Below are 19,546 nucleotides of genomic sequence, written 5' to 3'. Positions count from 1 at the left end.
TCATCGCGACTTTTACCAAAACGTTGATCTTCACTGGGTCCTGGAGAAATTATAGGTGGCAGGGCGACTGTCCCCGGGATGTATAGTAATAGAATCAACGCCCATGCTGAGAGTACCTGGTTTGTTATAGCTGTGTCATTTGGGCTAGTTCGTGATTTTCATTGCGAAAATCAGTGCAAGAAAAAAAAACGGTTGTTTTAGAAGTAAAGAAAGCACAATAACACCGAGATAAAATCTGTATTGATTTTTACTGAAATCAAGTGGAACAAATATATAAAATGGCTTTTTGTTACACCCTATTACCTTCTGAGACGACAACTATACCATGTGAAGATGTTGCTAAAATCTGGGACCCGAACGGAGTTAACCTACCTCTGAACCCATTATTCTATTCGTCCATTTCTGCCTTTCCACTTCTCTGCTATCTCTTCAAGGACACTCCGCTCCTGATTCAGATGAATGTGATTCGTTTCTTTGAACTGTTGTTTTGTGCGTGCATATGTGTCTCACAACTCTTTAGTTGGCGATGACTGGGCCTCGCCGGAGATCCCTTTGCGGCCCGGCCCGTCTTCGTGATTTCCGTTCACAGGTCTTGGCGCGGAAAGTTTCTCCACGTGGTCCTGGCGTAGTGGTTCTTGTGAACCACGAACTCCGAGTTGAGGCTGCTTGAGTTCTTGCAACCTGCATAGGCCCCGAATAACAAGCATTCCATGGGATGGGTGTTTGTGAGACGCATTCAATTGGTTGTCCAAGTGCCTTCGACGGGCGCCTAGGCAACACACACCGGTTGTTTTCAATTTTTCAGTTTCAATTCATTCTTTCTTTTTATTGCGATAGCAATTATATGGACACTTCAACAGGACTTCTGCCGTCGCCGTCACCGTGAGGTTCCGTATAGATTCCAAGGGCGATAAAATCGTCGCCGCGCGCTGTATGCGCGAGTGAAAGCGCGCGGGGGACGCGCGCAATCACGGAGGGCGAACTCCCCCGCGGCGCGCTATCACGGAGAGCGAACGCACGGCGGAAAGCAAACGCGACCATCGCGCGAAAGGCCGTGGGGGTATGGGAGGGAGGGAGGCGGGGCGGCGCTGTGCTCCGGCACCAAAGGCGTATCTTGCCACTCAATCTCCCACGCGAAAGCATGAAAGCGGGCAAGCAGCGCGGGAGGGGGGGGGGGGGGGGGGCAGCTACTCCTCTGCCAACAACTTCGCCTCTGCACTTTGCCCGGCGGTGCTGGTCGCCCGCACCGTCTCTTATCTCCACACGGCTCTGACCTTTGTATGCGCTGTGCATTCGCCGCTCAGTTTCCGTTGAAGCGATAGACCTGCGCGAACCTGCGCTTGCTGCCAGCGTTTTGACAGTCGTTGTCTGCGGTCATTCAGTGTGATCTATTCATGTTTTCTTGTGCGCGCTGACACCACAATTGTTAATTCAGTTAGTAAGCGAATGTGTCCAAGTTTATGCAGCCGATAAAACACTATCCCTACTCCGAATAGCTCTCTACTAATTTGCTATCGCAATCGATGCTTCGCATTTCGGGCGAAACTGCAACAATTTTTATATCACAGAAAAATACACAAAAACTGTCTAGACCAATAGCCAGAGGCTAGTAAGGGGTGAAGTTCCTGAAAATTGTGTTAGTACAAGTAAGGAAAACTGTATTATAAGGTAGATTGCCATCATCATCATCATCATCATCATCAAATCAGCCTATATTTATATTCACTGCCGTCCTCGACTGCGCTTCCCTTCTCTTGGTATCCATTCGGTAACTCTAATGGTCCACCGGTTATCCATCCTACGCATAATAAGGAAACGCAATTACAAATAATAGATGATATCATAGATTTACCATGTGATTGGTTTATATACGAAAGATAAAAATAAAAAAAATACACTTGTAAGCGAAATTGACTACACAAAATATATACAAAGAGGTTATTTTAAGGCTCTGACGTTGCCAACAAACACGCCTACACCTTTGTCACATTGCGAATATACATATTTGAAAATTCAATCTATTGAAATGTTATGCACAAAATATCTCCTAATGACAGACGGAAAATGAGAAACCTCTCTTATATGAAGAGGAAGTTCATTCCAAAGTATGGCTCCAAAAACTGTATTAGCCTTTTTCCATATACATTCTTTGCTAGGGGTAAGTTGTTGAATATTATGTGATATTGAAGTTGGAACGTAGGCAAGGTAGCTATAGCAGCTGTACGAAGGATTATGCAAATCAATAAACAGTATGTATGAACAAATATAAACATTACAAAAGCAAGAACAAGTTAAACGAAAAAAAAAACATATAAGCGCAACACACCCACCCACGCACCGTAGGCGCTCACACCAAAATAATAAATTATGGGATTTTACGTGCCAAACCACGATCTGATTATGAGGCACTCCGTAGTGGGGGACTCCGGAAATTTGGACCACCTGGGGTTCTTGAACGTGCACCTAAATCTAAGTACACGGTGTTTTCGCATTTCGCCCCCACCAAAATGCGGCCGCCGTGGTCGGGATTCGATCCCGCGACCTCGTGCTCAGCAGCCCAACACCATAGCCACTGAGCAACCACAGCGGGTCACCAAAATAATAAAGCATGGTTTGACATTGGAAGAATTTCGGGAGTACAGCAGCCTGTGAATGTTTTCTGCTTTGCATGCCTGTAGCGCTTCGAGGCTAAGTTGTGGTTGCCGCACAAAATGAACTTGGTGCATTCGATGGGACGTCACTGCAGTGCATGCATATCATTAGCAGGCACTGTTATATTTTCTACAACAGCGTCCAGGCTGTTCCGGTTCGTCAACTCACCCAACAACTTGATTGTGTGCTCAAGCTCAGTCCTTAGTATTTCAAGAACTCTGTCCACGCCTTGTTTGCCCTGTGCAGAGAGAGTCAGAAGAAAAACAATATTCCTGTGCTGCGAGGATCAATCAACAAATTGACTTTGGTTTGGTACAAGCATGTTTTAAGGAATTGTAGATATTGGTTAGGAGAAGTCTGTCGAACGATTGCATGCCTATACTAGTAAAAATAAATTATAGTTGAACGTGCCTGCTTCCAAATCATCTGCGTTATAGCGTCGATTGTCCGAATTGAAAGAGTGCGGCCCATAAGCTTTGTTAGCTTGGCTTACAGCTTTTTTTGCAATGAAATCATGCGATTCAGTTTTAACGAGGGCTCAAAACGCGATTCAAGAGTGATAGTCTTTGCCACATATTCATCACTAGATTAGAGCATGGTGGAAGAAGGTAGGTGATCCGACGGCGGCGCGAGGCGCGGCCACTTAGTGTGACTCTACGCACGCTGCTGCCGCAAGGGGCAGCACCTGTTCTGGGGGCCACTTTTTCGCTCGCTTTGCTGGCGCTTTTATGGGCACGCGCGGCAGAGGTGCTTTATTTCGATGCATATACGACGTTTGCCTGCTTAAAACGACTATATTTGGTTGGAGGAACGTCCCTTTATATTTCTGCCGACATTCCGATTGACTCCGATCCGGCGAGCAGCGGCAAGCGCACCGCACCGTCTGCTCGAGCAGACGACACCTCTCTCTCGTGTTGAAAATGACGGTATTTTGACTGTAAGTTGCATTAAACCTTCTACCTGCTCAGGATTTTGCGTCTGAATAACGAAAAAATGCGTATCTTTAGGTATGGGTGTTTCAATGCTGACGGGGGTAGTAAATTATCCACTCTTGTGCCGCTTCTCCAAGGCCTCCTGAACCCGTGCTGCCCCTAGCGGCGGCGCTCACTTCCGGTCACACGAAGTGGCCGCTCTCTCGCCCCTAGCGCGGGCGCGCCGTCGGAGTACCTATCTTCTTACACCGTGGATTAGAGGATGAGCATTGCAGACTTGCTACATTTGTGAGCCACCTGCGAAAGATTCAACTGCTCGTTTTTCCCGAAACTGCGTACAATAAATCTTGATTTTGAGCAATACATTTTACCACTTATAGAGGCGGCGACACAAAAAGATGGTCACAGCTTCATCGTTAGTCTATTCAGAGAAAGCTCGCCATGCTGCTTGAGTACGGCTGCCACGACTGTAAAAGTGTTTGTTAATAAGCCAAACAAGGTAGAAATGACGCTGGCGTCTAGCGTTACATTGTAAGTGAGGCCCCAGATGGCCGGTCTGCCCACGAACACCGCCCGGGCTCCGAGACTGAGTGCCTTGACCACATCAGCGCCGCTGCGGACTCCGCTGTCCAGGTAGATCTCCAGGCGACCGCCTATCGCCGACACGATCTCAGGCAGCGCTTCGATCCTGAAAGAAGCACAAGTGTCAGGTCTCATCGCATTTTCAAGTTCAATGCGATTGCACATTGTGTTGTTTACTTTTCTTTATTTAATTAGAAGGATTTGCCACAAGGCATGGGTAGCAAAAATAATCAAAAATAGTATCAAATAACCGCATGCAGCCCTGTGTGATGCAGGTACTACAGAAATGAGTTAGCGCATTTGTCCGATATTGAAGTGGTAGTGCTTTCAACTTTATGCGTTTTTTTTTTAGAAGTCCCATAACGATATTCGCCTTGAGCCCCCATTGTGCATTAGTATTTATAACCTGTATCTACGCAAGGACATTTATAAATAAAGATCAGCTTATTCTCAAGGTTAAAGTTCTTCAAAGTCCAATCATCAAGGAAATAAGCACCGAGGCCGGCGTTCCATCTAGTTGGCGGCCTCCGTGGTTGGACACCAAAATGGCGGCTGCGCCGTGGTGGTAAGCTTGCAGAGCGGCCTCACCTGCGCAGTGAGAAATAGAACAGCCCAAGATTGTTAAGTTTTCGAAAGGGTTTTCGCAGCCATCGTAATCACAGTTGAACTAAAGAAATAGTCGCGATCTTTCGAATGAAGATATGCAGGTGGTAGGATAAGGCAACCAGACGTCCCTGTTTAGGCGAGACGCGTTACCGCCGATTTAGGCCCGCTTTTACCGCCATGGTCCCGCTGTCCCATAGTTTACGTGGGGGGCGGTCTCCGGACCCCGAGTTGTCCCGAAATGGCTACCCTGTGCTGCCATATCGGCTTTTCGCTTTCTGGGGTGTGGTGGCGTCACCTTCAAAAAGACTCGAGAGGCAAGTGGCAAAGGGAAACACTGATGGAAGTGAGGCAGCGGCACTTAGGATATTTAAATGGTTGTAAAGCAAACCATTTCTTTGCCCTCACGTGATTGGTCGGAATGGCGCTTTTTCTGACGAAAGCACGATTCGGATCAATCTCGCGAGAGCAAGGGAACGGTTCGTTTTCCGAAGAGTTGTAAGATCGCGTCCTCTCGTAGAACGCACGCCCACTAACGACTCGTAGGTTTTCTCGCTCCACCTACAACGGACGTCTCAATGCGTTGAATAATGAGCCGTGACCAAGCCAAAGCGCACTGACCACACTGTCTTCATGACGTCTTCCTTGTAACGTATTTGTTGCCGGAAGCAGGTACAACATTGCCGAAACACAAGTGCAAAATTTACTGAATAGCTTGCACAACAGTTCCCCTTGAAATAAACAATACCTGCAATAAGTGCTGTATCTTGTTTCTATCGTCTTTTAGGCCTTGCACAAGTGGCTGCTATAGTCCCGTGCAATAAACGCCTTTATAATTGGCGGAGGTGCTAGGTAGCCACCACAACTACAATCCTGGAACTCCGCTCCCGGACACTGCGAGCTGCCGTGTATATATATATATATATATATATATATATATATATATATATATATATATATATATATACTCGAGCACTTTCCTATTAACTTGCGCGTTTGCGATGTCGCCGACTCTCGCGTTGCTACTCTTCTTCCTTATACAATACCTTACTTTCGTGCCATTTGTTTAAAATAATGATACAACAGCACCCGCAATCCTTATCGCTGTTCATGCAGCAGTACTGACGTGTGAGTACTCCCTTGACGACGATGGGAAGTCCAGTGATTCTCTTCAGCCAGCCGATGTCTTGCCACGACACGGAGCGGGAGATGTAGTCGTCCACGTCCTCCTGGGCGCCCGACTGGGCGTTGGACTTTTCGTGCCAGCCCTTGAGATTGGCGAAACTGTGCACGACGACCGCCATGCTCCAATTACTCAGAGGTAACACATACACCACGCCAGTTTGTATACATTAAGAGGAGATGCTATAACGTCTTGATGAACACAGAAGACAGATGAATGGATGGAGTGATCTATCTATCTATCTATCTATCTATCTATCTATCTATCTATCTATCTATCTATCTATCTATCTATCTATCTATCTATCTATCTATCTATCTATCTATCTATCTATCTATCTATCTATCTATCTATCTATCTATCTATCTATCTATCTATCTATCTATCTATCTATCTATCTATCTATCTATCTATCTATCTATCTATCTATCTATCTATCTGCAGATGGATAGATCGATAGATATCCTGACATCAGGACTGCGATCTGGAGTTGAAGCATGAAAACAATATCGCTCCATGTCTCGTTCTGGCACTTCATGTTAAATACTTGTAGACTACCAACTAGCACGTTTGCTACACTTCTTACTTCAATTGTTATGCAGTGTTGCCAGGTTTGGCTATATATAGCCAAATTGGGCTACAGGAAAAACATTTTGGCGTCGACTTGGACGAGTTGGCTATGTGGCTATATTTGGGCTACTGAAAATCTGCGACTTGGCATTGTTTGGGCTATAAGTGGCGCCCTAATCCACGCTCCAGTACGCTCCAGAGATGTCTCTGATCGGGTAGAAGCAAATGTCGAAGGCTATGTTTTAGTTGGCTGAGCCGGCCGCGTGGCTGTGCGTGTGTGTGTGTGTGCGCGAAATGACCGCCCCTCCCCTTCCCTTCCCTGTCTGCGCCGTTGTCTGAGCGGTGGCTTTAATCTTTGATGCACTCAAACTTACACCCCGCTTGACCGTTATGCACCCGATCCCCGGGCATCGGGATGAACCGTGGGAGTAATGGGCTTTTCACAGTACACTGTACTAACATGGCTATGCTCAGGAAGGGAGAGCCATAACATAGGGTCGGGGCTGTCGGGCGATCGTGGCGCTGACATGAAAGAAGCGAAGCACGGGTGGATGACATGCTCCAGTGTGTTCATGGCCATGTCTTCTGGGTGAAGTATCGCGCCGGGCACAGCTTTCGACCTACTCCACGTTTCTCGCGCGAAGCTTTACTGCCATTTTCCTTCTCCTGTTGATGAATTTTTGTTCGTGCTTACATTCGAGATTCATTTCGATCGGTTGGACGTAAGATCGGATCCTCCTCAGAGAGGAGAATCCAAACAAGGGGAAGTGGGTCAAGTATGCGAGAACGTATAAAAATAATGGGAGCAAGACCCCGAGCCAAAGGTGGGTTCTGGTGCCTTTACTTCTTGATGGTTTGCCCGTAACGCCATGGATGCAGATACTCATCCTGCTAATATCGAAACATGTTTGCCATGATGACATCAGTCCATTACGTCACATAAACGTCACCCACCGTATTAGCTTAGCTTGTGAGGTGACGCACTGCTGGCTCGAGGATGCGGGTTTGATTCCATGCCATGGCAGCCGCATTTCGATCAAGGCGAAATGCAGGAACACCCGTATACTTAGATTTAGGCGTACTTTGAAGAACCCTAAGTGGCCAAAATTAATCCGCAATGCCCACTGCGTCATGCCCCCCAATCATAGCGTGATTTTGGCACGTAAACCCTCAGCAATTATTAGAGAGGGCCTCGATCAAACGTTTTGCGGCCCCAAAGAAATAGCGTCAAAGCCACTGTGCATGCGCAAGACGCGAACTGTGTTTGGGTTTAGCGGGAGCCCCAAAAGCTGCCACAAAAGCTTTCGTTAACAAACATGGCGTCGCCCATCGAAGCGGCAGCTCTAACGAAGCACCAAACTGGACTCGATTCGTGGTAAAGCATGACGTTCGTAAGCTAGGAGAAGTGATTGTGGTTATCGCTTTCTTTCAACTAACATGTGTAATGAAGATTGATTCATTAGACGCCGCTGGTTCCGAATTCAGTTGTCGATTTCGTGACTCGTAGGCCTAACTCGGATTCACTTGGCTGCGGGTGAAGGTACGTAAAGTTGGTTACTCAAAGCTAAGCGCAACAAGTTGCTTGCTGCTAATAGAATAAGTTCTAAATTGTAATTAAACGCGAGAACACGAAAATCTAAATTACTATTCTTATAATAAAATGGTAAATTTTATTTTAATATTTATAACAGCTTTTCTTTCACGCCGTAGTGACGCTGCAAGCGCAGCACGCTATCCGCAAACGCCAATCGCCTGTTCTGAAACTCTTCACTCCTGTATGCCCGAACGCTAACACCCGCAAAGCTCTTTGGGAAAGTTTGTTACGACAGGTTGTGCAAAAAAGGATTGCTGTAGTCGAATGTGAAAATGTATACACAAATGAAACTGCAAATAAAAATGGCTATATTTGGCTACGAATTTTTTTGCACTTTTTTGTGTTTGGCTACATTTGGGCTACAACTTCTCTAGCTTTAGGCTACACCGGCTTGTCGGACCTGGCAACACTGCTGTTATGCTTCATCGAATATATCTGCTAATCAACATTTCGCTCCTTCGTCACGTCTAGGTTCTTACATTAATTTCCTCTACCAAGGTTCTTTCCACTATGTCTTCGCAATAAATATAGTTTTGTTGAAAATCTCAGCTCGCAACTACGATTGTACCTGAAGTTTTTAATATATTTGGTAACACCGAAAGAAAAAGTGATGTAACAGTGCAAGATACTACAATGAAGACCGGGTACTTTATTAGGACTTCAAAACCGAACACGTTGTTCTTTAATGTGCTGCAGGGCGTTTCGCAAGCTCCGACTCTGTGCAGCCCATGCTTTCAAACAGGAATGGCAAGGTGTGCCTGGACTACTTGATGCTGCATTCCTCCGGTTCTTTGTATTGCGCGCCTTATTGTTTATGACTTAGTCGTTCGGGTTTGTTATTTATTGTAAGATGATCAGCTCTTCGGTGACCCATGTTCCCAAATTTACATATTCCCTAGCAAGCAACAAGGCAAATTTGGAATATGGTCGTTCGTGCGACTCACGTCACGTTAGGGGGCAGGACGAATCGGTTCTTAACCGGCCCCAGCTTGTGGCCGACCACGGGCGAGTCGGCGGTCAGCACGATGGCCGAGTATCCCGCTTTGGCTGCACGCTTGACCAGCCACTCGGTGATGGACCGGTCGCGGAACAGGTACGCCTGGAACCAGAGCAGACAGCGAGGTGCTTTCCTGCGCACCTCCTCCAATGACGTGGTGCTCAGAGAGCTCAGGATCATCACGGTGTGGGCGTCCTGGGCGGCTGCGCGAGTTGCCAGAGGCGAGTGCCGTTATCCAACAGCACAGGGGCATGACTTTGGATCAAAGTAAGCTTTTCTAAGCAGTGTCGTGTTGCAAAATTGAGTTCGTTTGTTAAGAGGATGCTTTAGCTCGGGGGCTCATATATCTAAATACATGGAGAAATAGTTTTTCTCAGCAACCACTGCAACCAACTCAGCAACCAAATTTGAAGAAGCTTGTTGAATTTAAAAGAAAAAGTTAAAATCTAGTGACTGTGAGTAGCGAATTTTCAATTTAGGTTGTCAATATTTTAATAAAGTTTGATGAAAATTGCAAATTTCCGGAAAACGTTACTATCAACTTTACAACTCTGAAACTCAGGAGTGCAAAACGACATCTCAATTCTGTAAAATTTATCTAGTAGTACATCTAAAGCGGACGAAATTGATGTAATATACATGGCTCTCACATATACCACTAATGTGAAAGCAGGACTTTTGCAAAGCCCTAGGAAAAATGTAACAAATTCACGTAAGATATCAATTTATACATTAAACTTGTTCGCTTTGGATGCTCTAACAGATGCCGTTTACAGAACTGCGATATCTGTTCTTGGTGCAGATGCTGCGAACTTCTAAACTTCCGGCCTCTATATTTTTTTTTCAAGCTTTACAATTTCTGAAAATTCCTGTTAAATATTTCAGGCCCTAAATCAAAATTCCGCTTCCAACATTCACTGAAACCCAAGTTTTTCTCTGAAATGCAAGAAATATCACTAAAATCTGCGGAGTAGCTATTTAATAAAACCGTTTCGGTGTTTTACATGTACTTGAATTTGTGGCAGCTGAGTTGGGCCCGAGCTAAAGCTTCGTCTTAAACACGATTGTCTATCTACTCGTCAGAATAGCCGTTAATCATTCATAAGTTCAATCGCACGTTCTTAATATTCAATTTGGAGTTCTGTTCCCCAGGGAGACGCAACCTTATAAACTATTATGACACCATGAAGGGCCCCATATTTGGTAGCATTGTGCCACATGATACATCGCTCTCTTTCTCTCACGTCACACCTCCGATGAGCTTTAGTAACCCACAGCATACCGTACAGTGCGCAATAGATCGTACTTTGCTGCGTTGTTGTTGTGGGCTTCTGTCGGTGTTGCTATATGGGATGTAATAAAACGTGCCGGAATTTCTCGAATAAGGCGATCGCGTATAGTTTGCAGGAAGACTTTGTAGAACTTCAGTGTCAACTGAGATAACAGTGAACTATTCAGGCAGAATTGAGCCCTCTAACGCCCTAGGAAACCCCACGGTGTCGTGTGAGAGTTTTAGCCTGTTCGGTATTCAGGCAAACGCGGATTGCCGGGTGAACGAAGGCGTACACGGGATCCGCGTAGCCGCCGTTGGCCCACTTCTCGCCGCCTTTCGAAAGCACCGGCTCCATATTGGTTCTCTCTGGCGCGTTCGTGACAACGAACTGTGGCTGCTTGCCGGATGCCATCAGCGCACTTTCGTCCAGCTTGGTGTGTGTGTCTATGTGTATCTGTGTATGTGCTTGTGTGCGTAATCGCGCTTTCATCTGTGTGCTCGTGCTTGTGCGTGCATTTGTACATGCGTGTGTGCACGCGTTTGTGTGCATTTGTGGATCTGAATGTGCGTGTGCCGGTGTGTTTGTCTGTTTATGCGTGATTGTGCACTCGTGTTTTGTGCGCGTGTATGTATGTATGTATGTATGTATGTATGTATGTATGTATGTATGTATGTATGTATGTATGTATGTATGTATGTATGTATGTATGTATGTATGTATGTATGTATGTATGTATGTATGTATGTATGTATGTATGTATGTATGTATGTATGTGTGTGTGTGTGTGCGTGCGCGTGCGTTCGTGCGTCTGCTTTGCATACATATTGGTGTGCTTACGTGGGTGCGTGTATGTGTGAGCATGTGTTTGGGAGTACGTACGTTTGTGTGTGCGCTGTGCGTGCTTATGTAATGCGTCATGCAGAAGCAGCACCGTGCGCGACTGGTCAAAACGCATTGTTGGGCTAGCATGTTTATTACGGCTTGCAAACATCGCCACAGAATACGCATGACAGGACTGCCACAATGCACCTTGTCAACGTTTCTGTTCCCTATGTCTTTGGTGATCTCTTACGCCTTATTTTAATGTGTCAACATTAGAACGCTCGTGTAAACCAAAACCCAGGCGGCGTGCGTCGCTTACGTCGTGGCATGGGAGAGGTGGAAAGAGTGGAGAGGGAGAGGAAAATATGTGACGTCACACGTAGAGAAGAGAAGATGATTGAGAGGGCAGGTGAGCGGCTGTGTAAAGAAGGGAGCGTGTGGTGTGACCTCAAACCTCAGGAGCCAATAGGAATACAGGTCGCACATGACGTCGCGCTTCGTCGCTCACAACTGGCAGTTAGCTGTATTCGCGACGCCAAGTAAATGCTCGCTACCTAGCGGCCGCGCCGAGAAACAAGCCGATCTAGGTTCAGGCTTGAAGAGTAAGGGGGTCCTGTCAGGGCATTCGTTGAATGCCTCGTAGTTCTCAAATTGTCGTCATGCCGCCGTGCACAAGCCCGAAAATGGGAAAAAAAGAAGGATGTCAAAATACTTTTGTTGTGTACTATTATGCTTGTCATCGCGGTGCAATGACAGCAATGTTTGATTTCATCGTTTCCACAAAGAAGCAGAAGACTCAGAAGAAACTTGCGCATTGGGAAAAGGTGACTGGATACTGTGATAGTTTATTCGAAACATTTCACTCGGGACGACTTCTTTCTTCCCGGCGAGTAGACCTTTGCTTTCTTTTTATTTATTTGATATATATTTCTGGTGTTTCAAATCGTGGGGTGTACTTTGCTTAGGCATGCGCTTTGATAAATTATAGTGATGTACGCCTAAACTCCATTTGGTTTTGTTCGCTTATAGATTACTAATGCTGTAAGCAGCACGAATATTCTCGCTAATGTGCTTTTGTCTGCAGGCACGGTTTTGTCTGCAGACGTCGGAAGATCTGAAGTTGATCATGACACATATTATGCCGTGAGGTGACATATTGTTTTCATAGCATGCTTTAGTTTAGCGGTTCAGGCAGAATATCTTGTTTTCTCACTGAACGCGGAGGATTGTGAGTTTATTTGCTCACCAGAAATTTAGAAGCAACTGCAAGCAGCGCTCATTACAACTTTGGTGCATTCGACCTGCGCACAGCGCCGCTAATTCGCTTTCCAACACTGGACACACAGCTTGATCAATTCCCTTACAACTGGTTCAAATAGTTTCCAAGTCATGCATTTACACTAATACGTCTGACTTTGCCAAAAGAAAACCGTCGCTGAATTTTGGAAACCTGTTGGAAGAAATGCAGCTTCATCCGCGGATTAGTTGTTATTGACTCCTCACGTTTCACTAGGTTTGATAATTTCTACGGGCGGCAAATGTCTGCTGTGTTCCCAAGCCCGCGCCTATAGTTCGAACACTGCGTACTGCGAGCACGAAAAAGTGCCAGTCATCGATGCAGACCACCTATAAAAAGAAGGTGCACCTTGATTCACAAAGGAAACTCTCATTTGTTTTTATAACAAGACACATTGATCAGATAGCGTTAAAGTTTTCAGCCTCATTCTATGTATCAGTGCACAATATCTGTATTTAACTTCTGAAAGCACGACAGACATTACTGCCTATCCGTATATTGTGAGATGCTATATGGTATATGCTGCAAGACGAGTCGCAGTGTGAAGTTGCCTATGAAGGTCGAAAACAGTCAAGTATCTTATACCTGTAGCTGTGACGCAACCAGGCGAACAAGTGTGGATTCCACCTTTCGGAGAGGCTCGCTATGCACAAACACTTCCCTTCTTTAACCTCCGGCTCACTTGAAAGGCGCTTTGTCTTTAAAAAGATCTGATGCGGCTCGCTGGGCAGGCCGAACGTTAGCACGCACAGCGCAAGTATTGCCGCGATTTTGCCACTGAAATGAAATAGTTGAGACCGATCTAAATAAGGTGACTGGCAGCAAGGACGCTTTCGGCCTTCCACGAAACACCTCGATTCGACGTCACAAAAGAGAAACGTGAGCACAGAATAAAGCGAAAGAGCCACCGTGAAGCTGAATGTCGTATACCCATCGTTGTTTATTTGTACAGTATGGCCAGCACAAGCATCGTATTTTGGAGCTGCCAATAGGAGACATGAGGGAATCGCGATCTGGCGCGCTGCGGCGGTCTTGGCAGACTGCCTGTGGTGTTTGGCAGGTTCAAGCATGTCTTGTTAAGGCGCGTGTCCATGAGTACAGTTTAAATGGATGCAGTGCCGTCAACGAGGGGCTTGCGAAGGGGTAATGAGAACGCATTTCCGTCAGATCAACTAATTCGTCGACCATCAATTAGTCTATTAATTCCGTTTTTAAGGACGGACGCTGCAGGAACACTTTGCATATCTGCACGCCAATGCGCACTATCTCATTGGATTTGGCCTAACAGAACTGGACGACGACTTCGTAAGTCCGAAGCGGTTGGCTCTACCTTCGACGGTAACCACCAAGTTCCCATGGGCACGCTCTCCTGAGCAAAAGTATACTGACCAGGGATGTCGCGACAAAGCCAATTTTCTTCTCCGCTTATAAAACAACTTGAAATTGTGGACTGCATTCCAAACTTGGCATTGGTAACTTTCCCGTGCACTCGTCAATTTCAGTGTGTGCGTCAGATTTACACCGAAATCGAGTTTTTTCGGTGAGCCTGTGGTCTAAATTCTTTTGCTCACGGGGATAGCGTACGCACGCTAGAGCTCAGCTACAGCTATAGGCTCAGCTTACATACCTCGCGTGAGAAATGAGGCGGCCGCTGGCGTCATCGCAATGTTCCTTGCGTTTCCTGCTTTGCGCCGCACTAAAACTCGGAATAAAGCCTCTCTTTGCCTCGGTGCCCCGCCCACCACACGTTAACGAGCACTTGCGTGCGTTGTGTTTGCAGCAGCTTTTGAGGTCCCCAACATTATCGCTCATCGTCGCCAACTCCGCGTGTATACCGAGTATGGTACCGTCGCCGATAAAATAAAAGCCCAACAAAATACAGACAGCGAGGATAAGATAAAGTCGGTCGAAACACCAATCGTAAGGAACATTGGCGCGACAGACGTATAAGGTGGCATGCGTACACATGAACCAACTTGAACCAGTATCATGTTGCGGAAGAATAAGGACAGGGACCCCCTAAACAAACACGCATCGATAAGACGGTTGCCAACTACCAATTCGTATTATTCCTCCAGTGAGGCTAGCTTTATACCACAATCACTACCAATACAGCATGTACAGTCGAGTGCAAAATTTTAGGGACCACGGGAGCGGCGACTAAAGTCCCTATATAAGAAAAGTACCGCCATCTACTCTTTCCTCCGCAGCCTCCTCTCCTAAAGCGCTTGCTTTCTTCTTTACTTTTTGCTTGCGAAAGCCAAGTCGATGGTGGCGCACCTAGAAAGTCTACGTTGAAGCTTTCAGGCCGGGCGCGCGCCGCCGCCGACGACTGCGGCTGCGCAGAATACTTTCAGCATGGCTCTGAGGCGGAAAAAAAAAAAAACAAAATATAAGGAAGTGAAAAGCGCGTGCTATCATCGTCCAATCGGAGATAGAGGAGAGAGAGAAGCGGTGTTTATCAAAGGATGGCGGTACTTTTCTTATATAGGGATTTTAGACTAAACTGCATCGCTGCGCCTTCTGACGGCTTCGCGCCTTTGTTCGAGAGCGCGTACTGCGCACGCGCGTCCCTTTTTATCTGTCAACCCGCTCGTTCAGTCGCTTCAACCGCGCGCGCACCGGAACGCGGGATAGAGCGCAAGGTGCCACTTCTGCAGTAGCCGTGGAATCGTAGAGCGCAAAAGGCATCGCTACTTCCTGACCTTATCACATAATTGTATTTCAGAAAAAGTGACGCAAAGCATGTGTTCCGCGCCGCGGAACGTCTAGAAGCAAGGCGCAGAGAGTCGCGCGCTACCAGTAAAAATGAAGTGTTTTTGTCACGATATGACGATATCATCACTCGGGCGATTCCACGGTGACTGCAGAAGTGGCACCTTGCGCTCTTGCTCGTTTTCCGATGCGGGCGCGGTTGAAGCGACCGAACGAGCAGGCTGGCAGGTACAAATGAACGCGCGTGCGCAGTACGCGCTCTCGAACTTAGGCGCGCAGCCGTCAGAAGGCACAGGGATGAAGTTTAGTCGCCGCTCCTGTGGTCTCTAAAATTTTGCACTCGACTGTACACTAACATCAGCAACGAAAAAAAAAAAAAAAAAAAGATAAGCCTCTCGGCAGTGCGTGCATTATAACGTGAGGTCCTTCGGAAAAGACACTTCTTAAAGACATCGAAGGTTTACCGACACATGCCATTCCCCGTTGCAAGATGTAGAAAGCCTCAATAACTTCCCAGACTTCCCTTTCACTTCCATAATGGCTTTCAGCAACGATCCTGAACCACCTCATAGCATAATGAGTCAACAAATATGAACTCAACCTTGGATGGTTTTTAAGTTTTGCTCTTTTTCGTGTTATCTCTTGTAGTCGCATGCATCCAACAAGCCTATGAAAATACCTAGAGTTGCAGGCAATCGGCAAGAAAACTCATATAAAGCTGCGGAGCAAAATTGGCTCAGAGACGCTTACCTTGTGCAGTGGCCGCTTCGCCATCGCTGTGTGCCAGTTTCTGCATGGCCACCGGTGAAAATCCGATCGGCATCGAAATGCGGTGCCCAAGCACCGTGGTCGTCGTGTTGACTCGCGACACGTCCACCAAAAGTTTGGGTCGAAAACGAAGTCTGCACGTCAACAGTGAACATGTCGAACAAGTGCAGACATTTTGGTCAGTTCTGAATTCACTCATAGCAAGCAATCGAACGCACCCATGAACAAAGAACTATGGTGGAGGAGCGTAGAATAGCATCTTTAACAGGTCCATTCCGTGCTGTTCGTCAGGTCCGTAGAGGTCTTCAAAAGAAGCAACTAGGCGTTATAACCATTACTAAATTGGCTTCAAGGGCAAAAAGAACTCTCATTATCATCAAAATATTGCACAATTGTGCTCCGAATGCACCTTGAATGTCATGTTGCACCACACTGTAATGACACCGGAGCGCTCCAAAACGAGCAGTCGTAAAAAAAGAAAGAAAGAGGTTTAATTCTTGTAAACCTAGTCATCATGAGCGAAAGGTCTGTTTGGCTTGATTTTGCGAACGCGGTGCACACGGTGTTTCATTAATGCACGCTTCCGCGCTTGGTAAGCTTCTGTATAACGTGCTAATCCGGCTTCCATTTGCTCCGGTGTTTCAGCAGCCAACTTTGCCTTTGCTAGAGATTTCGCAGCCTGCCATCTAGCTATATCTACTGTATTATTGGATTGAGCCTATCGTTTGCGCTGAAGCGCACGTACAGACGGCCCAGTTTGTGCACCATTCATAGCGAGACTGAGCCAGGCCCCTGAAAGTAAAGCTAGTTTCGGTTTCAAGGAACGTGCGCGCTCCTAGCGGTTGCTGGACATCCTAAATTATTTTTCTTATTTCTCTTTTTGTGAATTTCAAATCGGGCGAAGCGCGGGGAGTGGTCGCCACTTGCGTCCGTCGAGCTGGCCTCCGCTCACCCTTGCGCACTCGCTCGGCGATATCACAAGTCAGATACCGCTTGGTCGTCTGCTTTGGTTGTCGTCCCAAGTGTGAAGATGGGAAAGATAAGACAGAGAAGCTTGATCAGGCGTGCAACGAACGGACGACGCAGGAAACCAGGGCCGCGATTTTTTAGCGAGGCATTATGAATTATTCTACTCTAGTCTTATCCACCGCTCACGACCGGCTGATCCCGTTGATAACGCGAGCGGACCGTCGCTCCGACCACTGACAAAACGCGATAAGCGCGAAAAAGCATTATTACCGGAAAGGCATCGCTACAATATACCGGCCCAGGTCGACAAAGCATTAGACGAAGATGACTAAACCGGGGCATCACATGTGTTGACCGGCTCTGTGGTGTTTGGACACCGGGAATTCCAGTTCTGCGAAGTTTTTCAGGTTTCCTAATGACCACGGGTAAGCACAAGTATTTCACTCTATTTTCCGAGCAGGTATTCATTTTGCATGAGTAAACTAGTTCTGTGCAATCCTGAGTGGACCGACATAAGAGCAGTCATGACGGCAGCCCATCTGTTGCCGGTGAAATACTTGTAATGAAGGGCTTGAGTGCGTGTTTTTGGGCTGTATATTATGTTCACTCTTTGTCGGCATGCACGGCCAAGGTTAAAAAAAGAAAATAAAAAAAATACGCAGCCGTGGTGGTTAATAATTTTCCCATTGGTTTGGATCGACTGGAACCTATTTTCACTTATTCTGTACAAATTTCCATTGTGAATGAAAATTGCTTCTGTAGATTGCCACTTTCGCACTGCGTGGAGGTCATGCAGTCTTTTTCCAGTACCGAATGTGTGAATAAAAACAAAAGCGTTCAAATTTTACTTTCGTTGAGTGTTGGCTGGCCGAGAAATCGGCTAGCTTTAGTTGATCCACTTCACAACAGACCAACAAAATTAACAATTGATGGTGCCAGGAAGTTATTTTCTTTATGGTACCTCCACTATATCTGTGGACTAGTTGAAGTGTAGCCCTAAACGTAACCGCAAGTTCTGACTTTCAAAGTGACTACTTTCACAAAATAACAAAATGTAATATATTAACCGCGAATATTGGTAATTAACAACGGTTCGCTATATAAATATTCTTCATAATAATTGCTTGGCACTGGTGCGTACGAGCAATGTCAGTGTTTTAGAAAATAAATAGCAGCTTGGTAGGAAGAAAGCGCTTCCTATTCAACGGGTTCTGCTTCGCGATTTGGCCAATGTCGCCGCACGGCCAGCAGACCTGCAAGAGAGCACGAACACAGTCCGCTTCCATGCTAAGAGGGAAAGGAGGGCTTCAGCGGCAACCCTCCTCCTGCCGGCTGCACGCCCTCTCCCTCTACCTCCTGACCTCATCAGTGACGTGATGGAGGCATTGTTTTGTTTGTGAATTATTCCCAGTAGGATATCCGGCAGCCGCCAGTGGTGGAAGCGGCACTGCCGCCGCGTATTGGCTAAAGGGACTTTAGTATTGGCATGGGACGCAGGTATAGGGAGTTTCCGGCCGCTGACTGAGCGACCAAGCGCCGGCGAAGCAGCCGTTAAACCCTCTAGTCACGTGGTACCGCAGCTGCGAAGCCCCTCCGAGACGGATCACGTGGCGTGACGTCACACCTGCCACACTTGCACTCCGGTGGCTCAAGGTCATTGCGACGCGATGAATGACTTTTCGAGACATGGCGTAGTAGAGCTTTCGCTCAAATATAATAAATGTCAAGTTGACAGGGAAGAGGATTCTTCCACTGACACTAGGAGAGGAAAATCAGTGAGCACTCGGCTATCACAGGTGTGTCTTCCTGCCAGTTCCCAATGCTACGCATTCAGCACTGCATGAAGTGTGGTCTTTATGTACGTATATTAGAATGCGCTGCCATTTCATAACCGGGATTCATGATACCCTTAATCACGCGCTTTTCTTTTTTTTTTTTTTTTTACAGAGGCTGCGCGCATTTTTGATTTGGTCAGCGGTCGTCGTTATACAGGAAAACATCTACAAACTGTCTAACTTGACAAACGCAGGCGGTCAGCCATAAAAGCAACAAGAAACTAGCGCTTACCGTTCGAAAGCAGCCGTGTTTTCCTTGAGCGTCTGTTGACGATCCGCTCCCGAGGAAAAGTACCTCCTGGCTTGCGGCTCAAGCTTGACCCTAGCCACCTGCTCGATGTTCGCGACTGTGAACGCCAAGCGGTCCGACACTGGCGAAGCTTGGGAGGACAGGTCGAGATCTTGCTGGTTGCTGGCATCGTCTCCGTAGTCGTCCTGCCCGGACAATCCTATATCAAAGTCCATATGGTCCGCCACGATTTCGGCGTATCTGGCGTCGTCATCGGAACGTTGGGTGTCTCTCCCGTACCTGTCGTGTGGACTCGGTGATTCAACGGCGACGCTGGACGTGGACAGAGTAGCGCTGCTGTTCTTCCCACTGTGGTCAATGTTGGCGCTTACAGTGGCAGCAGTGCCGGACTTCGAAATGTGTTGGATTATGTCAATTTGACGATGATTGAGTTCTAAAGCGTCGTCCCCGAAAGGCGGGTATAGTCGTTTCAACAGGGGCACTTGTGTTGAGGATCGCCTGGG

General features: G+C 46.8%; 1 protein-coding gene and 1 long non-coding RNA gene across 2 annotated transcripts; both read right to left on the bottom strand.

The window, feature by feature from the left end:
- Positions 1-202: 202 nt before the first annotated feature.
- LOC125945316 (uncharacterized) lies at positions 203-4,266 on the bottom strand. The gene is made up of 3 exons (XR_007466809.1): positions 4,113-4,266; positions 2,821-2,890; positions 203-681 (listed from the first exon to the last, which is right to left on the bottom strand). It is a non-coding gene; the product is annotated as an uncharacterized LOC125945316 (long non-coding RNA).
- Positions 4,267-4,632: 366 nt separating this feature from the next.
- Positions 4,633-9,367, bottom strand: LOC119453977 (2-Hydroxyacid oxidase 1). Its single transcript, XM_037716000.2, has 3 exons — positions 9,061-9,367; positions 5,896-6,053; positions 4,633-4,754 (listed from the first exon to the last, which is right to left on the bottom strand). Exons 1-3 carry the CDS (start codon positions 9,291-9,293, stop codon positions 4,633-4,635), a joined length of 513 nt encoding a protein of 170 aa, XP_037571928.2. The 5' UTR covers positions 9,294-9,367.
- Positions 9,368-19,546: the final 10,179 nt, after the last annotated feature.

Source organism: Dermacentor silvarum, chromosome 5 (genome assembly GCF_013339745.2).
Source record: "Dermacentor silvarum isolate Dsil-2018 chromosome 5, BIME_Dsil_1.4, whole genome shotgun sequence".
Classification (NCBI taxonomy): domain Eukaryota; kingdom Metazoa; phylum Arthropoda; class Arachnida; order Ixodida; family Ixodidae; genus Dermacentor; species Dermacentor silvarum.
This window is presented reverse-complemented; position numbering and strand designations above follow the sequence as displayed.

Excerpts from the sequence above, each read along its gene's own strand:
- LOC119453977 (XM_037716000.2), bottom strand. The coding sequence starts at position 9,293 with ATGATCCTGAGCTCTCTGAGCACCACGTCATTGGAGGAGGTGCGCAGG. Across the intron at positions 6,054-9,060 it reads GTCCTGCCCCCTAACGTGAC|TTTCGCCAATCTCAAGGGCT; the intron begins GTGAGTCGCACG and ends CGTCGTGCACAG. Across the intron at positions 4,755-5,895 it reads CGTCAAGGGAGTACTCACAC|GTGAGGCCGCTCTGCAAGCT; the intron begins GTCAGTACTGCT and ends CTCACTGCGCAG.